Genomic DNA, 16,552 nt, shown 5'->3' with positions numbered 1-16,552 from the left:
TGTGGTGCTGAGGATCGAACCTAGGGCCTCGCATGTGCTAGGCGAGCGCTCTACCGCTGAGCCACAACTCCCCCCCCCACCCCCGCGCTCACTGTTTTTTAAAAAGAGAAAACTTAAAGAGGATCGTTATATACAGCATTGTCCCTCTTCTTTTGACTCTTTCTGAATAGTCCGTTAAAATGACACTTATCATTTAGAAGTATACCTGATGAAATCGTCTTAACCATTCAGTACAAACCTTCCATTATATTGAAAACCATTTAAATTTATAACGATGTTACCCAGCTTCAGACTTTTCCATTTCAAAATCATAGCACAGAGACATTTAGAGCTGGATTAGCATTTGCCGTGGGACCCACGTAGGGGAAGGGACAGGACAGGAACTGACAAAAACTTAGAGCCAAGCTGGACCCGTCACTGCCCACTGAAAACCAGCCTTAGAACCTGAGAGCATTTCTGGATTCTGCAGGACAGCGCGAGAAGGCCCGTTTCAAACTGGCCTAGCTCTACACATCTGCGTGTCTGGGCCTATTTTTGGGGTCCCGGGATAATAGCTTTCCGTGTTAAACGTCCTTAGGACAAGTGAGGAGCGAAGGTGGTTTCCATTTGGCCCATGCCAGGCTGCCGGGCTTCGGGGCTCAGTGTGACGAAAAAGCTGTAGGTCCTCCCTTAAGACAGAATTTTTATTTTACTCGACAGTCTTAAGAGGCCACTTAGAATAGCAGCAGCAGAGGGGAAGAAAGGGCAGGTCACACAAGAGTTTTCACTCTCAGAGACTTGGCCTAGAACTTGAAGGCCCTCAGCTTTCCAAGCTCGCCTGCAGGCCACACACACCCCCATTCGCCCGCACTGCGCCGTCACCTGTTTGACTGATGGCTTGGTCAGCCAATGACCTTTGCGGCAGCGAAAGCGCCTGCCTCCAGGAATTGGGCCGATCGAGTAGCCGGAATGACAAACATTTACGCCAATAGTGAGGAGATTTCGAACACTACGGCTGCAGTAACCAATGAAAAGAAGGAATAGCTTCCAAAGGACGTGTCAGGCAGCCAACGGCCAGTGTTGCTGCGGGGGTCGCGTGGCTTCCGTTCCGAGAGGGCGGGGCGGCATCCCAAACGGAAGGTGGTGGTTGTCGGTGCCCAAGCAGGTTTGAAACTGGGGGTCGGGCCGGGCCGTCGTTGTTTGTAGCCGCTGCCCCTCTTCCGGGCTAGGCCGTTCCTGCCCGCCCCGCCTCCCTTCCGATTCCTGCGTCCCAGGCCCGGCTCCCCGCCCGACTCGTACCCCACCAGCCGCAGCCCGCCGCAGCCCCCTCCCGCTCTGCGGCCCCGCGGCCACGATGTCCCTTCACGGCAAACGGAAGGAGATCTACAAGTATGAAGCGCCCTGGACCGTCTACGCAATGAACTGGAGCGTGCGGCCAGACAAGCGCTTTCGCCTGGCGCTGGGCAGCTTCGTGGAGGAGTACAACAACAAGGTGGGCCGGGCCGGGGCTCAGATCCCAGGTGACGGGAAGCGGGCCCGAGAGCGCTCTTTCGGGGCTGGAGCCTCGACCCTAGAACCCTCCTGTGGACAGGCTTTAGCGTCGCGGAGCGGTTGCTCAGTGTCTGCCCCTGTGCTTGGCATTGCGAACGGGTCACCTTTGATTATGGCAACATTTCTGTGTAGTGGGGAGACGGAGGCACGGTGTTGTGACTTGTCCAAGGCAGACAGGTATTTCGTGTAGGTAACAGGTCTCAAACCCTAGTTTGTACCCCAGAGCTACGCCATTTGTTCCTCTAATCCCCCCCCCCCCCACACACTTCTGCCGCATTGCTTCAGTTCGGGGTGGGGGAGGGAAGTGGTAGTGATGGCTGTGAAGGAAAATGCAGGCGTTTCCAATAGTGGTCGTGCACTGCTGGTTACACTAGATTTCTGTAAGACTGTTTATTAAACCGGCTTCTCTGCCCCGTACTCCCACCCCCAAATACTACTACTGGATCCCCAGGCTTTCTGCCAGGATTGTCTTATTGCCTGTTGCTTTCTGATATCCATCCTCTCCCAAGCGATCTCTTTTTGGAAATCTTGGCCTGTATCATGAGCCTGCCATTGTTTCTGAATAGAGAAAGATGACATTTGGCCTATCTTAGCTTCTTTTATGCTGATTTCTTTTATGCAACCTTTAAGTAGTAAGTCTTGCTGTACATCCATGGATTTGAGACTCCTTCATGAAGCACACTGGTAGGAGGGGGAAGCTTTTAAGCTGGTTGTTCAGTGTAAATGTATTTTTGAGAGTTTGGGAAGAATTTTTTTTCCTTTACCTCTTAATATCTTCCTTTTGTTTTATTAGAGTAAAGATTGTTATTGATAGTGATCAGAACAATTGAAAACTTTGGCTGGTTGTATTGAAAGCCTGTATTCCTGTTTATTGCTCTGAACATCAGATTTAAGAGTCAAAACTGTAGACAGTAATAAGTTAGGTACAGTGGGAAAAGCCAGGTTATCTAGGGTTATGTCCTGTTGGGACCATTGATTAGCTCTAAGATGTTGTATGGACCAGTATTATTATATGTGAGATCCATTGTTATGTTTGCTGTGGGAGCAGGGTTCTGTTTTACACGTGAAACTCCTGTAAGATACATTTGAACATTTTAAGTTGATTAGTTTGTCAGGAACACATCTGTTTCTCTGGAGTATGTCCTAACTTCTTTGGAGTGTCCTTCGAGAAAAGGAGGAAAGGGATGAACTCTCAGTGCCTAGACAGTACATGTACACAAAAAGTTAACAATTCCCAGGGAGAATGCATTGATCCACCCTTGTTCAAGCAAAACAGTTTTATTTCCTTTTCTCTGATGCCCCTTTCTCACACAGTGAATAGCAGAACTGGAATGGAATTCAAGGTTCTGATGTGGACACTGTGTTAATAAAATTAAGACTAGAACTGTTGCTTAAGGATACTAGGATTGTAGCTCAGAGATAGAGCACTTGCTTTCCATGTGTGAGAACCTGGATTCTATCCTCAGCACCACATAAAAATAAATAAATAAATATAAAGGTATAAAAAAATACAGTATAATTTGTCTTTCAAAAGGCTGGAATCTTTTCACACAAATTGATGTGTTTTTGTTCTAAGTTCTTTCAGAGTCATTGGGTCAGCAGTAGTGGTGCCATTTCTAAGAGAGGAGAAACTGAGTCAGCTCAACTGCTGATGGAATCAGTGGAGTAACTGATGTCAAACTTCATTTGCAGGAACTCTGTCCCAAAGTTTGTCCTTTGATTTAGCAACTGTGTGCCAGGCACATGGGTAGCATGCAAACCAGCAATCCCAGCATTAACAGAATAAGCGGTTAACAATCTCTCTTTCTTTCTGTCTCTCTTTCGTTTTTTTTTTTTTTTGGTAATGGGGATTGAACCCAGAAGCCCTCTACCACTGAGCCATACTCCCAGCCCTTTTTATTTTGTTTTGAGACATTGTCTTACTAAGTTGCCCAGGCAGATCTTAAACTTGTGACCCTCCTCCCTCAGTCTCCCCAGTTGCTGTGAGTACAGATGCATATCACCATGCACAACTTAGTTAACAATATCTTAATTCACTCCCATGATGTAGACAATGCAGAGTCTTAGAACTATTTTGTGCCTCCACCTATAAGGGTTCTTTCTGTGTGTGCACGTATATACGTGCATGCTGTGAAGGGAACACTTGAAAGCTGATGCCAATAGAACACTTCTTATAATTGTTTTCAAATGCATAAGTTATGTAGGATTCCAAAAAGAAACCAATTAAATCAAATTACAAATATCAAAAATACTTTTAAAACAGTGGCAATATAGCAATACGTACCTTAAGATCAGCTCATTAAATTATACCATCTGGTGTAATTACCATAATTTTGAAATAGTGTTAAGGATAAATAGTATTTCAAGATGTTTAACACCTGTAATATGATAGGGAAAAAAAACAGTGATTCTGTTGACAATAAAGTCATAGATACTCATACTGCTAGGTAGCAGCCTCCATTTATAACTAAAGAAATACTTAATGTGAACTAGAGGTTAGTGAACATAAGGATGTAATTTCCAGTTCAAGTTCATAGACCGAAATTAAGAAACCCTGCAACAGAGATCTGTGCCTAGGGGCTGGTGGGCAGTAAATTCCACCTTAAAGCACTGGTTCCTGGGCTAAGTTTTAAAGAAACCTTGTCATAGGGGTGGTAGCCTACATAAGTGAGAGGAGTTAAAAATTTAAAAATTTTAGGTCTTTGATTTCTGCTTGCCATAGATCTTGAATACCAGCAGAGGACAAAGTAACATAGCAAATTAACAATCATTAAAAAGCCTAGAAATGATCATTGTTTTAAATGTGGAGTGGATACATTGAGAAAACATGATTATGGTGTTTTAAATTTTAAATTAATATAATTGTGATTTACTATTATAAAATTATTCCTGGTTGGTCCACAGAATTAAATCTAAAAATCAAGAACTTGACTTCCACATATCCCTTCATGAGAATAAATTTAGGGATGTAGTTCAGTGGTAGAGTGCTTCTTAGCATATGTGAGGCACTGGGTTCAATCCTTAGCACCACATAAAAAATACAAAGGCATGCTATCCATCTACAACTACAGAAAAAAAAAGAAAGAAAGAAAAAGAAACCAATTCAGTCAACTACACCTGCAATAAAAAGCCTCATTATTTGTGGTTGTGTTTTATAATCTTTTTTGGTATTGCAACAGTGGTTCTCTAAATTACTGTATGTGAGAATCCACTGAGGGATTTGTATTCTTGGGCTCCACCCCTGAAGTTAACAGGCACAGGTGGGCCATATAGTCTTTTAAGAATTACTTTAGCAGCTGTTGGCTAGCGGCAGGAATTGAATCTTTTTGCATCTGCAGGCTTCTAAACATCGCTTCCATCCAAGTTCATCCATGGAAAAAACTCTAGTGTGAGATAGCCTTTTTTGAGATAGTTTGGTTTGATTTTGTTTTGTTTTTAATAGTTCTGGTTTTTTTTTTTTTTTTTTTTTTGGTGTTTTTTTTTTTTTGTGTGTGTGTGTCTCTGTCTCTGTCTCTCTGTCTCTGTCTCTCTCTCTCTCTCTCTCTCTCTCTCTCTCTCTCTCTCCAGGGATCAAACCCAGAGCCTTGTGCTTTTGGACAAGTGCTCTACCACAGAGCTACACCTCTGGCCCCATGAATTGAGATTTTCATCTTACTGCTTCCCAGTTTTGTGTGGCCTTTGGGCAAATTATCCTCTATGCCTCATTTTCCTCATCTGTAAAATGAGGGTAATAAGTTCATTTTATTACGTTATAAATTTGTTTGGAACATTATGTGAGTTAATATATGTAGTGGATTTAGGAATTCTTCCTGACATGGAGTAAACCGTATAGAAATGTTAGCTGTTTTTTAATCATCATCATTACTGTGTCTGTAATTGAAATATGTTCAAGGAGAACTATATGTATGTTGGGTAAATCTACTTTTATATATCAGAAAGGTACCATAAAGTGTCATTATGTTCATTCCCTGTCTTTAAAGACCTAGGGGAAAATTTCTGATCCCAGTCCATTTTTTGATCTTCCAGTTTCACATAGTCAGACTCCTGGTAGCATAGTGTATTACTTTAAGCCCATGTTCTCTTGTTCTACCTGGCTTGCCCACAGTAACTCTGATACAAGAATTTGACATTTCTTTTGAATTTTAACAGTATCTGGTCTAGGCAGGTGGTTTTCCCCTTCTTTTATTAGAAAAAGAAAGGTAGCAGTTCTTGGGCTTTTCTCTTAGGCACATGTTTCAGGATTGGTTTTGAATAAAGTTGGCAGAGTGGCTGGGATTTATTTTTCCCTAATATTTAACTAACTTAGCACTTGAGCTCTTAAGCATGTGGAGCACATTTTCAAGGAAAGAGACTGTTGGTAATACCTGATGCTTTCTGAAGTGTGTCTATGTGCAACCACCTTACACCTGCAGTACTCACAGATAAACATTTGCCTTGTCAGTCTGTGTTGCTTCCTCTGAAATTTTTAATGCAGAGTTACTTTATATATTTGGTATATTTGACACTGGTATATGATTTTTCATCTTTCAGTATTTGCGGCAGCCCATTCTCATTCATTTACTCATTAATTGAACAAGTATGTACTGAACATGTATACATGTTTTAAGCACAGGGATCATACTTGGAAAACTTCTGTAGCCTTCATCAGCAGATGAGAGATCAAAAGCAATGAAAAGAATGTGTTTTAGTACTTGTCAGTAATTTTGACAGATATTTAGAAATTTACCATGTTCTGCCAGGCCCTGGCAAAAGTGTTCCTCCAGTCCCTGGTCTTCTGTCAGCAAGGAAATTTAAAACATTAAACTCTTTTGGTTTTACTTCCCCCTTCCTTTTCTAGTCAGTGAGAGGACTGATTCCCCCATGGGATCACTGAATATATTGTTTTTTGCTCTAACCTCGTTCCCTAGACTACTGGAAATGCTTTGATTGAATAAGGACTGAATCTCTTCTGGAGATAGTCTGGCATGCCTGAGGCCTTGCTGCCAGGACTGACTGGTCAGTCTCTGAGTCAGGAACCAAAGGGCTGTGGTACCAGAATTCATCTTAAAAGTTTGATAGGGCAGGTCTTAGGCATCTGCAGGCACTGCCCTAGAGTAAAAATCAGGAATAGGTTTGAAGGGAGGACAAGTGGAAAAGACCAGGAATAGCTGGTTTATACCCTCAGAATGTTGCTGTAGTTGATTTTGGTTATGTTAACAATTGTGGGGAAATGGTGCGATGGCTGGAGTTGTGCGGAACTGGATAACTTGAGAGCTGGTTTAAAGACTATACTCACATACATTCCTTTGTGTTCTGTGCTAACTGTATATGTGTTAAAGTCTAATACACAGTTTCCTTCAGGAGCTTATAATAACAAACAAGGTAGATAATGATACTTTGAAAAAAACATAGGTATGAATAATGTGTAATTTATGTTCTTTGTGAAAGTGAAGCTGTGATCATGCTTTCAAGGGGTATTTTATATTTCATATTTGATTTTTAGAAGACATCAGACAATATTTATTTATTAATTTTTTTAGAGAGAGAGAATTTTAATATTTATTTTTTAGTTCTCGGCGGACACAACATCTTTGTTTGTATGTGATGCTGAGGATCGAACCCCGGGCCGCATGCATACCAGATGAGTGCGCTACCGCTTGAGCCACATCCCCAGCCCCTAGACAATACTTATTTATGTATTTATTTTGCAGTACCAGGGGTTGAACCTAGGGAAACTTTACCCCTGAGCTACATCCCCAGCCCTTTTTTATTTTGAGACAGGGTCTCATTAAGTTGAAGAAGCTGGTTTCCAACTTGGCAGTCTTCCTGCCTCAATCTCCTGATTAGCTGGGATTATAGGTAGGTGCCATTGTGTCTAGCCAGACAGTAACATTTACAGTTTTAAATGAGCTAGGGATGGAGCTGGGGTTGTGGCTCAGTGGTAGAGCACTTGCCTTGCACGTATGAAGCACTGGGTTTGATCCTCAGCACCACATGAAAGAATAAATAAAGTTATTAATTCCAACTACAACTAAAAATATTTTTAAAAAATAATAAGTTGGGGCTGGGGAAGTAGCTCAGTGGTTGAGTGCTTGCCTAACATGTTCAAGGTCCTAGGCTCAATCTCCAGTACCTCAAAACAAAAAAACCTGAGTAAAGGGCTGGAGTTGTGGCTCAGCGGTAGAGTGTTTTCCTAGCACATGTGAAGCCCTGGGTTCGATCCTCAACACCACATAAAAATAAATAAATAAAATGAAGGTATTGTGTCCAACTACAACTAAAATATAAATATTAAAACAAACAAACCTGAGTAAAATGATCCTGCTTTGCAGCCTTTTCTCTTTAGGGACTTTCATTTCACATGTTGGGTAAAGTGTTGTGGAACAATGGTTGCAGAAGGGCACTGGAGGTAGGAGATAAAAGACACTTAGCAAGAGGGCAGGAAATACTGTGGAGAAAAAGGCAGAGAAAGACTTAGGTGTCAACCACTTAAGTCAGGTTTATTTTTTCTGTATGCTTCCACACTATGTAAGGAAGGCTAATGGCTATGGGAAAATACTGAGAAAGGAGGGCAGTGACCGCAGAAATCTGTGACTGCAGATTCCAAAATCAGAACAGCTACAGTTCTTCAAAATAGGATTTGATGGACAGAATCAATCCTCTGGGACAGTGAAAACACCTGGGATAAGAAGGAAGCTAAGCTGGGCAGGGGTTGTGGTTCAGAGGTAGAGTGCTTGCCTACCAAGTGTGAGGTACTGGGTCCGATCCTCAACATCACATATAAATAAAAAAATAAAGATATTAAACAAAAGCTGGGGGTTGGGGAGCTAAGTGTACCAGAAGACATATTGGTGTGCTACCTCTTCTATGAGGCAGAAGGAGGAGAGGTTGAACTAAGAGCAGCATGGTGGCACCTCACCTCTCTGTTGGCTGAGGAGATGCAAAGGCTTCTCGTGTTTTGCTAACTTGGACCATGGCCCTGGCCTCCCTTCCACAAGAGCTTCCTTCAAATCATCTGGGAAGAACCTGTCTCATTGGAAAGGAACCAGTATGAAAGCTACAGAAAGATACTATAAGAAAGGATGGGCAAGTGGAAACAAGTGTCTCGGAGTACCCTCACTTAGAATAGTGTTTCACCTCAGCTAAAAAAATGATGGCCAGTCTTGCCACAGAATTCAAAGAACTTTAAAAAAATTCAAAACTCTGAGCAGAGATACAGTAGATCAAGTAAAATAAGGCACAGTGACAGGAGAAAATGGAACCGGCAGAGCACAGAAAAGTAGAAGAGAAAACTAAAATTATCACAGGATTCAAAGCCACATTGAAACAATAAAGGTAAATACAAGCTGTCAAAAACAAAAGAATAAGGAGGACAAATATTTTAAAACGAGAGAAGTTAACCATTAGAATGTAATAGAGGTCAAAAAGAAAGAAGATCTAGGGGCTGGGATTGTGGCTCAGCGGTAGCGCGCTCACCTAGCTCCCGTGGGGCCTTGGGTTCAATCCTCAGCACCACATAAAAATAAATGAATGTGTAGAGAATCAGATGTGACTTCGAGCATGCTTGAAAATGAGATGCTTGCTGTCCTTGATGGAGCTTGCCTGCAAGCTGGATGTTCCGCCAAGGTTTAGATAAGGTGACTGTGAGCTACTTGCAAAGGAGAGCCCTACAATCATGGCGGACCTTGCTTGCAAATGGGATGTTCCACCAAGGTTTAGATAAGGTGACTCTCTGCTATCTTGACGGAGCTTTGCCTGCAAACAGGATGTTCTGCCAAGTGGGCTAGGAGGGTTCTAAGAAAAATTTTTATCTGTTCTTAACAAAAAACAGAGCTCAGAATGCTCCAGCCCAAGAGTAGATTAATCCATGAGAAGCAGGTTACTTCTGATTAGTAAGTTACTTCTGTATACTGTGTTTAGCTAACTTAAAGACCTGATTCATTGCTGTTGGAATGCTGCCTTCTTTGTTCACAATACTATATAAAGACTGCTATATACAATAAAGGGGCTTCTTCAGTTTCTTCTGCTTGTTCATGCTGACCTGTGTGTGAGTCATTTGCAGCAGAATGGAATAAAGGTATTGTGTCCAACTACAACTAAAAAATAAATATTTTTTAAAAAAAGAAAGAAGATCTAACTTAGGTGTAATGATTTCCCTGAAGAAGAGAACCAAAGAAATAAAATTAAAAGCTCAAATACATAGTTAAAGAAGAATTCAGAGGTAGAGATTTGAAGTAATGAGTTCATACAGAGTCTTAAGAAAAATTATCAAAAAGCAATTGGCACTGAAACATTGTAGGAAATTTTCTGCACTTTAAGAATGAAGAAAGAATTCTTTGAACATCTAGTCAAAGTGCTCAAGTCCTCTTTAAGAAGGGGAAAAGATGTTAGGCTAACTACATTTGTTGACAGGCAATGGAGTAATGTTTACAGATCTATAAATATTGTAGGATTGTGTTTTACTATAAGTACCTGGGAGTATACTTGAATCTATAAGGTTTATATGGGAAAAATAACACTGACGAACATGAGACAAGGCTTGAAAAATGGAAAGGTAGACTCTATTCTTGGATAGAAAAGCTTAGCATCAGTATCCATGTGCATAAACTTCATATGATCCCTGTTAAAAATACCATAATTTTTAAAAAAATTTTTTTAGAACCAGGGTAAACTGATTAATTCTACACAGGCATTTTACAAACATGCACATATTGTCAGAAAAGGAAGAGCAATGAAGGAGGCGGGACATTAATCACCAAGATGTTAAAAAATCAACAACAAACTGTAACTATAAAGCTGTAGTTATTAAGATAGTTTGGTAGTACTGCAAGGATTAACAAATGAACAGAAGAGACTCTAGAAATGAACTCAGAATGCATAAAGAAATTTTGTCTGTGCAAAAAGATGGTGCAATATGAATAATGAAAAATCAGTGGCATTGAGACTAGGAAAAAAAAAATTCTCTGTCTTAAACCTTGTACCGGAATTCCAGATGAATAAAAAAAAAAAAGTGAGTATACAACTATAGAGCATGGAAGAATTTTGTAATCACAGCGTGAGAAAGCGTAAAAGCGGGAATGAACAATACCATATAAGAATAAAATACTTTTGGCAAAACCAAGTAACCCCACAAAGTAAAAAAATAAATGACATTGAAAAACTACATGTAACATTGTAGACCACACATCTTTTAATATATAAACATCAGCAAGTTACAACCCAGTAAATCAATAGAAAAAGGGAAGCAAATATGAATACTTCCCAGAAAAGGATATATAAATGATTCTTAAGCATATGTAGAACTGATGGGGCTGGGGTTGTAACTCAGTTGGTAGAGTATTTGCTTTGCATGTGAAGCACTGGGTTTGATCCTCAGCACCACATAAAAACAAACAAATAAAGGTATAAAAAAATGGAACCGAACCTCATAAGAAAAAGGAAAGTTTCAGCTAGATAAAGGAAAATCTAAAACCTTATTAACACACATTGAGTGTATGTGTAGTTTCTCTTGGCCACCATGGAGGTCAAGTAGCAGTTGGTATCAAAATTTAAAATGGAATTACCTTCAACCCTGTAGTTTCACTTGTGGGAATTCACACTACAGCTATGCTTACATGGTTGAAATGTGCAGGGATACTCATTTTAGCATTATTTGTAAGCATAAAATATGAAAATATTAAAGAAATTATTGAATAAATTGTGGTACATCCTTGCAGTTATTTAAAGAATGGATTCGCCGGGTGTAGTGGCACACCCCAGAATCCCAACAGCTCCAGAGGGTGAGACAAGAGGATTGCAAGTTCAAAGCTAGCCTCAGCAACCGCAAGTTGCTAAGTAATTCAGTGAGACCCTGTCTTTAAATAAAATACAAAACAGGGCTGGGGATGTGGCTCAGTGGTAGAGTGCCCCTGAGTTCAATCCCGAGTACCACCCTGCCAAAAAAAAAAAAAGAATGGATTAGCTTTACATGTACTAATATGGAACATTTTAAAAACCACTGAGTGAAGAAAACAATGTGCAGAATAGCATATTACAAACTACCATTCATGTAAAAAAAAAATGCACACATCCACATGCATACCCATATATGCTCATGTGTGGAAGGGATACATAAGAGATGGGGAATGTTGACTTATCCAGGAAGGGGAGCTAGGATGTAGGGCCTTAATTTCACTGTTGTTGCTTTTGTGCCTTTCAAATATTATACCTTTTGTAAATATAACTAGTAAAACAGTTAACATTAATTAAATGTTTTTAAATGATTTAAAAAGAATTAAATCATAGTATGACTTAAGAGGAAATAAAGAGAAAGGAATGAATGACAACAAAAAAGCAAGATCTCTTATAAGAAATCAGGCCTGATAATATTAACTTCAGACAGAATTAAAAGCAAGGCAAAAAAAAAGTTGGAACAAAAGGAAATACTTTACATTGTTAAAATTACACCCAACAAGGGGCTGGAGATATATAGCTCAGTGGTAGAGTGCATGGTTAGTATTGAAGCTCTGGGTTCAATCTCCAGTGTGCATGCACATGGAGTTTTTAAAAAGGTAACCCAGGGCTAGGGTTGTAGCTCTTTGGTAGAGTGCTTGCCTAGCACATGTGAGGCACTGGGTTCAATCCTCACCACAACAAAAATAAATAAAATATTATGTCTGTCTACAACTAAATACATAAGTAAATAAAAAGGTAGCCCAGCCAGGTGTGGTGGTACATACCTGTAATCTCAGCAGCTTGGGAGGCTGAGGCAGGAGGATCGAAAGTTCAAAGCCAGCCTCAAGCCTTAGTAACTTAGTGAGGCCTTAAGCAACTTAGCAAGACCCTGTCTCAAAATGAAAAATAAAAAGGGCTGGCTGGGGATGTGGCTCAGTGGTTAAGTACCCCTGAATTCAATTCCTGGTACTCCCCCCAAAAAGTAACCCAACATAAAAAATAAAAAGATAAACCAGTTTATGAAAATTATTGATTATGTCTTAAATTTCTTTTTAAAGTTAGGGGGAAATCAACTGACAAAAAAAAAGAAATCAACAGACCAGGAAAAAATGCTACATATCAAAATTCATGGGAAAATGAGGAGATTTATAAGATATGCTAAATCACTTACCCAAAGTCACATAAAGGGTAAAAGCAGCTGGGCATCATGGCATGGCTCATGCCTATAATCCCAGTAACTTGGGAGGCTAAGGCAGGAGTATCACAAGTTCAAGGCCATCCTCAGTAATTTAGTGAGGCTCTAAGCAGCTTAGCAAGATTCAGTCTCAACATAAAAATAAAAGGGGCTGGAGATGTGACTCAGTGGTAAGGGGCCTCTGGGTTCACTCCCCAGGAAACCCCACCCCCACCCCCACCCCCACCCACAAAGAGCAAGAAAGAAAATGATGCTAAAGGGTTCAGGAATAGAATTCTTGGTATCTAAATTTTTACCAGTCACCCCCTTTTGGGTTGGGGACTTTTTTTTTTAATTTTTAAATTTTATTTATTTATTTTTTAGTTCTAGGTGGATACAATCTTTATTTTACATTTATGTGGTGCTGAGGATTGAACGCAGTGCCTCATGCATACTTGGCGAGCATTCTACCACTGAGCCACAACCCCAGCCCTGGGACTTTTTTTTTTAATATTTATTTTTTTAGCTTTAGGTGGACACAATATCTTTATTTTAGTTTTATGTGATGCTGAGGATCGAACCCAGTGCCTCACGCATGCCAGAAGAGCACACTACTACTTGAGCCATATCCCCAGCCAAGGGGACTTTTTTTAAAATATTTTTTTAGTTGTTAACAAACCAGTGCCTCACACATGCTAGGTAAGCACTCTACCCCTGAACTGCAACTCCAGCCCATGGATGGGAACTTCTTATCAAAGAAATTACATTCAAATCATATCGTGGGGCTGGAATTGTGGTTCAGTGGTAGAGCGCTCGCCTAACATGGACAGGACCCTGGTTCAATCCTCAGCACCACATGAAAATAAAGGTATTGTGTTGTGTCCATCTACACCTAAAAAATAAATATTTAAAAAAATTATAGTCGTCAAAAGGGAAACCTAGCTTCACTATTATTAGCTGATTAATCACCTCTAATGTGGTGTTGCATCCTGGTAAACTAAGTTGGAAAAATGCACTTTGGCCTTAAAGCTGAAGTGAGACTTTTCTGAATTTTTACTTCTATTTCAAGGACAGATCCAACTTGAGCTCCCCCAGAAGTTGTAGGTTCTGAAAAACTGGAGTAGATGATGGACACAGGCATTCTGAGAAGACTGATTTGCCTGGAAGGGTAAGCAAGAGTTCTGTGGGGCATGCCTAAGGGAGAGTGGTCAGGCTCACCAGGGAGACATGCCCACAGGCCCAACTCAGGTTTTTGCTATCACTTCAACAATTCTTCCTCCATTGAGTGGAGCTAGTTCCTAGTTGGGATGAAAGATCAGGACCCCTCACCCTAAGTATTCTCCCCAGGGGGAAGAGGGGCAGGAACACATTCTTCTTTTGGTGCACGAGTGGAAATATGGAGTAGGGAGAGAGAAGTTTAAAGAATAAGATTGCTATTAACAATTTGTCATAGCACAGTGGAAAATCTAGATGAAACATAGGAAAGCAAGTACTGCCAAATTTTCTTAATAAGTAGAAAACCTGATTAATTTTTGAAATGATGGAAAATATTGGAAATACAGTCAAAGACTACCTCCAAATAGGTGCTTACCCCTGGAGTTTTATGGGCTAATTTACCAAAGGAAACATGTAAGAGATAAAGGCAGAATAACCACCTATAAGTTTCTACAAATCAGTAAGAAAAAGATAAACAATCCAGTAGGAAATTGGACAGATGTTCTAAATCTTGGACAAGGTACTTCAACTTTCTTTTCCTCTGCATACTCTTCTGGAAGTGTAACTACTTCGTGATGATATTGAGACGATTAAATGAGGTGATTCACATAAAGCATTTCTAGTGCTTACAGATGGCTCATCATATGCTCTCAGATATTAATTATTGTTACTCAAAAATAGTCAATAGTACAATGTTGGAAAATGGCCATTTTTCATTCGCATGGGGAAATTAGCACTCTCATGTACTGTTGATAAAAGTATAATGAAAGTAACCTTTTTGAAGACTGATAGAAGTAATAATGTGATATAACAACTGCTTCTAGGGATATCCAACAAAAGCATTTCTACATGTGTACAAAGATAAATGAATAAGGATATTTATTCATTATAGAACTGTTTATAATAACAAAGCAATGGGATACAATCAAAATAACAATAGTTAATATTGTGATGTACTTATCATAATCTGCTGTAGAAGAGTGAGATGGCACTATCTAGTACAGACATGGGAAAATATTTCAAGATAAGTTGTTAAAACCAAGTTGCAGAATAAATTTTATGTACCAAATCTATGCTTAGAAAAACAAAACAAGGGCTGGGGATATAGTTCAGTTGGTAGAGTACTTGCCTTGAATGCACAAAGCTATGTGTTCAATCCTTAGCACCATCAAAAAAAAAAAAAAAGACGGGGGTGGGGGGGTGCTGGGGTTGTAGTAGCTCGGTGCTTGCCTAGCATCAAGCATGTGTGAGGCACTGGGTTCCATTCTCATCGCCATATATAAATAAATAAAAATATTAAAAAACAAAAACACCAGACCTGTACACATACAAATACATAGAGAAACATTTGGGAAAATACCTATCACATAGTGTTTTTTCAGTGTAGAACTGTCATAAATAGAATTCGTTACGGTCAATAAATAGAATCAAAATCAAATCGGTGGTGAAGTTAATGGGAGACTTTATCATTTTATTCTGTATTATGTGAATTTATTCACAGAGAACTCATGTTCTCTTTTGTCAAATTTAAATATTTGAGTATCTGAACAAAAATTCAAACGAAAGTTAGAGCCAAGTGTTATTCTTCTCATATCTGGTTGGCAACTGGGAATAGAAGAGCTTGGGTCTGTTTGAGAATAAAACACAACTTGGTGCAAACATATGAGGTCTCTGGGAAATGATACTAGGTTGCATAAATGAAACATTCACATTGAGTAAGACTCTTGCCTAAGTGCACAGCTTGAAATATGGAGGAAAATACAACCAAGTTGTCTGCTAAGAAGCCAGAGAGAACTTTTCGAGTTGGTGGAAGTGTTCTTTTTGTGTGTGGAATGGGGTTACTCGGGTTGAATCTAGGAGGACTCTATCACTCAGACAGCCTTGTATTTGTTTTTATTTTATTTTATTTTTTTGAGATGGGGTTTTGTTAAGTTGTCCAGGCTGATCTTGAACTTGTGATCCTCTTGCCTTAACTTCCTGAGTCATTGGGATTACAGGCATGAACCACTATACCTAGCTGGTAGAAGTGTTTATATCTTAATTGTTGTGGGAGTTACATAACTGTGTATGTTGACCAAAAGTCATGGAACTGTACACTTGAGTGAATTTATTTATGTACCTAAACCTAATTTGGGGAGAGTATGTACAGGTATCTAAAACTAAGACCAGAAAGACAAGGAATTTTGTTTCTGCTCTATGGTTAGTGCTTTTCCTCTTATCCCACCATTCTGTCTTTGAGTTAAAAATTTGTAAGCAAATGTATGTGAGTGTCATTTCGCATTGAACCAGATTGAGTTTGACAGGAGAAGATCGAAATTAATGGTGGAAAACTGACTCTGAGCAAAAGTAGCCAGAACTAGGTGGGACTTCTTATCAGTGATGCCACTTTTTTGCCACTCACAGTGGTTTGGATTCTCAAATACTCATTCACAAACCCTTATGTATAAACCTGTAACGAACCATTGTTAAAGTTGGGGGTGAGAGTGAGGATTGTGCATTGTTGGCTTTTTAGTGGGACATAATTTGCTGTAAGAGACTGCACAAGGTGTTTGATATACCTGGCTTCCAAGCACCAGATGCCCACAGCATTTCCAGTCAAAAGCACTTCTTCACCCTGACTATTTTTGAGTAACATCCAGCTGAACAGATAATGCAGTTTTGTGATTTGAGGTCAAGAGTGTAGGATTGGGAGTCAGAGAACATGTATTGAGAGCTTCTCTG

General features: G+C 39.9%; 1 protein-coding gene across 2 annotated transcripts in view; it reads left to right on the top strand.

Moving 5' to 3' along the window:
• Nucleotides 1–1,101: 1,101 nt before the first annotated feature.
• Nucleotides 1,102–16,552, top strand: part of Dcaf7 (DDB1 and CUL4 associated factor 7) — a 29,887-nt gene continuing 14,436 nt past the window's right edge. For both annotated transcript variants that reach the window (XR_006848063.2, XM_046427710.2), the window contains exon 1: nt 1,102–1,471. Coding sequence is in view for 1 of the 2 variants with exons in the window: in XM_046427710.2 (XP_046283666.1) it covers nt 1,334–1,471 (138 nt within the window). In the remaining variant the exon portion in view is untranslated. The remainder of the gene's footprint in view (nt 1,472–16,552) is intronic.

The sequence above is a fragment of the Marmota monax genome, unplaced genomic scaffold (genome assembly GCF_021218885.2).
Source record: "Marmota monax isolate L192 unplaced genomic scaffold, Marmota_monax_Labrador192_F-V1.1 WCK01_AAM20220418_F8-fsc00285, whole genome shotgun sequence".
Lineage (NCBI taxonomy): Eukaryota > Metazoa > Chordata > Mammalia > Rodentia > Sciuridae > Marmota > Marmota monax.
Note: the sequence above shows the minus strand (reverse complement) of the source record. Positions and strands in the feature narration are given on the sequence as shown.